General features: G+C 53.9%; 1 protein-coding gene across 1 annotated transcript; it reads left to right on the top strand.

Annotated features, from left to right (window-relative positions):
* Positions 1-728: 728 nt before the first annotated feature.
* Positions 729-3166, top strand: LOC100087800 (disintegrin and metalloproteinase domain-containing protein 30-like). The gene has a single exon (XM_001517592.3). The coding sequence runs from the start codon at positions 740-742 to the stop codon at positions 2984-2986; it is 2247 nt and encodes a 748-aa protein (XP_001517642.3). The 5' UTR covers positions 729-739; the 3' UTR covers positions 2987-3166.

The following is a 3166-nucleotide window of genomic DNA, read 5'->3' as shown; positions in this document are numbered from 1 at the left end:
AAGCAGGTGAAGATCATCAGGGTCATCACTGCTATTTATTGAGTGCTTACTGTGTGCAGATCATTGTACTAAGTGCTTGCCAGAGTATAGTATCAAAGAGTTGGTAGACATATATCCTGCCCAATAGGAGCTTTCGGTTTTGACGGACAGACATTAAAATGAATTATAATTTGTAATATATACTTGTTTACATAAGTGTTGGGGGGCGGAAGAGGCATGTGAGTTAGAGGAAGTCAGCCAGGTGTGTGGCTTTCCACCAGCTGCGCTCAGCTCGCACCCAGGAGCGGAAGAGATGGACTGTGGAGGGGGTTCAGGGGTGCTGAGTGGTGGGAGGAGATGGGCCGAGGGACAGGGGAGCGATGAGGGGAGTTCAGTGGAGGCATTGAGGCTGTCGATTAGAGCTTTAAGAGCAGGTAGTTTGAGTATGGAGACCAAATGGTTGGGTCTCCTTCCCTCTCGCTTCCTTCGTCCTCTTCTCCCTTTCCAACCCTCTTCCATCCCCTCCCCTCAGGCCTCTCGTCCTCGGCCCCTTTGCCCAACTTTCCCGCCTTTTCCCGCCCGCGCGCGCCTAACGGCCGGCAGAGGGCGCATGCGCGGAGCCGCCCAGAGCAGGGACCGTTGAGGGGGCGGAGCCTGCAGGTCGCGCGCCGGCCCCGGCCCCGGCCCCGGCCCCGGCCCCGCTCCACTCCGCCCCCTGGCGGCGGCTCCGAGGCGTGGAGAAAGGGCGGGGCCGGGCGCCATGGGGGCGGCGGGGACCGCCCTCCTGCTGCTCGGCCTGGGCGGCCTCCTCCTCGCCGCCCCCGACGACTGGGGCTTCTCCTCCTCCGAGGTGGTCATCCCCCGGAGGCTGACCCCCCGCGGCGGGGAGGCCGAGGAGCCCGGCCGGCTGTCCTACCTGCTGCCCCTCGAGGGCCGGAGGCACGTGCTGCACCTGCGGCCCAAGAAGCTGCTGCTGCCCCGCCGCCTGCCCGTCTTCACCTTCACGGCCCGGGGGGAGCTGCTGGAGGAGCAGCCCTACGTGCCCCACGGCTGCTACTACCGCGGGGCCGTGGAGGGCGCCCCGGGCTCCCTGGCCACCTTCAGCACCTGCTACCGAGGGCTGTGGGGGATGCTGCGGCTGCACGGTCGCCTCTACCAGGTGGAGCCCCTGCCGGCCTCCGCCACCTTCGAGCACCGGGTGTCCTGGCAGGACGAGAAGGCCCCGGGCAACCTGACCTGCGGCCTCACCGGCGAGGAGATCGCCCGCCAGGCGGCCCAGTTCCGGCCGCCGGCCTCTTTCCGGCAGTTCGACTGGCACGACTCCTACATACACCCCAAGTATGTGGAGCTGGCCGTGGCGGTGGACAACGCCAGGTACAGATTTAGGAAAAACAATATTTCCGCAGTCATTCAGGATGCCATTTTCCTGGTGAATTTCGCAGACTCACACTTTCAGGAGCTGAAAGCTCACATCTCTTTGAAAGCCGTGGAGGTCTGGACCGACCGTGACAAAGTGAGTACTAAGCATTCAAGGATATATCGTTTAGTTAATGATTTTTCACGTTACCAGCTAAATAACTTATATCCTCGTATCCAACATGACTTTTCACATTTGTTTGTGTCCAAGTCTTTTGGCAATTTAACAGGGTGGGCCAATTTCGGTGGCGCTTGTAATGCAAGTCGGATGGCATCCGTTTCTAGTCTGACAGGCCAATCGCTGCTTGATCCTGCACTGTGGTTCACTCACGAATTGGGCCACGGCTGTGGCATGAACCACGATGATCGCTATTGCAAGTGCAAAGGAACATCATGTATCATGGAGACTGCCGGCATCCGGAATGGTGGTTTTAGTAACTGCAGTTTCAGTTATTTTTTCTCCTTCACAAACCAGCTTGCCCCCTGTCTCAGTAATGTTCCAGAACAGTTATTGGTAGTAGACACATGTGGTAACAAAGTGGTGGAATGGGGAGAGGAATGTGACTGTGGATCAGAGGAGGAGTGTGAAAAAGATGCCTGTTGCCTGTCAAACTGCACATTGAGCCCTGGGGCAGCATGTGCTTCTGAACTATGCTGCAAAGGGTGCCAATTTGTTCCAGCAACAACGGTCTGTAGGCCGAGGCAAACTGAATGTGACCTCGACGAGTTCTGTAACGGGACCTCAAGTATGTGCCCAGAAGATGTGTACAAGCAGGATGGGACCCCGTGTAGTGAAGGCGCCATCTGTTACCGTGGCGGTTGTCGTTCCCACCTTCGGCAGTGCAGAGCCCTTTTTGGTAAAGAAGCCGTGGATGCTCCGTTATTGTGTTATGAGGAGGTAAATGGATATGTTGACCGATTTGGGAACTGTGGGTTAGAGCAACACCTTTACAGAGAATGTGCAGTACATGATATGTTGTGTGGAAGAGTGCAGTGTGTCAATGTGAAGACCATCCCTTCTATGCCGGACCATACGTCAATCATTCAAACTCATGTGAAAGACAGCAATACCATGTGCTGGGGGACAGACTACCACGCAGCAATGCAAACACTAAGAATCGCTGATGTCGGGGACGTTGAAGATGGCACCTTCTGCGGCACTGGCTTGATATGCATGAACAGGACCTGCCTCGATGCGTCTCTCCTCAATTATGACTGCGAACCTCAAAAATGTAACCATCGAGGGGTGTGTAACAACAAGAAAAACTGCCACTGCAAATATGGCTGGGCCCCTCCATTGTGTGAGACTCCTGGGGACGGAGGGAGCATTGACAGTGGCCCTCCAGGCAAACCGGTTGTTGCAACATTTCAAGTTTGGCCCATTTTCATTCTCCGGATCATCCTTTTTGTTGCCTCCTTTATCCTAGCCTCCGTAAAGTGTATAACACTTTGTAAAAAGTTACCATTCTCAAAAATAAAGACAGTAAGAACAAAATTTCCAAAATTTCCCAAATTTCCCAAATTTCCCAAATTTCCAAAATTTCCAAAATTTCCCCAAGTTCCCAAACTTACAAGAGATGCACAAAATTAGGGACAAGGAAAAAATGTCTGGATGTTTGTTCTCTATGCAAGCTTCAAAGATACTGCCAGAGGCCTTTTTGCTGAAAGCAAAACTGCTACTTCCAAGGTGAACATCTTCATTGATTTTTGTTTTCAGGGCACTAAGGAACCATGATCTCACCTGGAAAATAAAGTTACATTTCTATTTATA

Source organism: Ornithorhynchus anatinus, chromosome 16 (assembly GCF_004115215.2).
Source record: "Ornithorhynchus anatinus isolate Pmale09 chromosome 16, mOrnAna1.pri.v4, whole genome shotgun sequence".
In the NCBI taxonomy this organism is placed as follows: Eukaryota; Metazoa; Chordata; class Mammalia; order Monotremata; family Ornithorhynchidae; genus Ornithorhynchus; species Ornithorhynchus anatinus.
This window is presented reverse-complemented; position numbering and strand designations above follow the sequence as displayed.

Excerpts from the sequence above, each read along its gene's own strand:
- LOC100087800 (XM_001517592.3), top strand. The coding sequence starts at position 740 with ATGGGGGCGGCGGGGACCGCCCTCCTGCTGCTCGGCCTGGGCGGCCTC.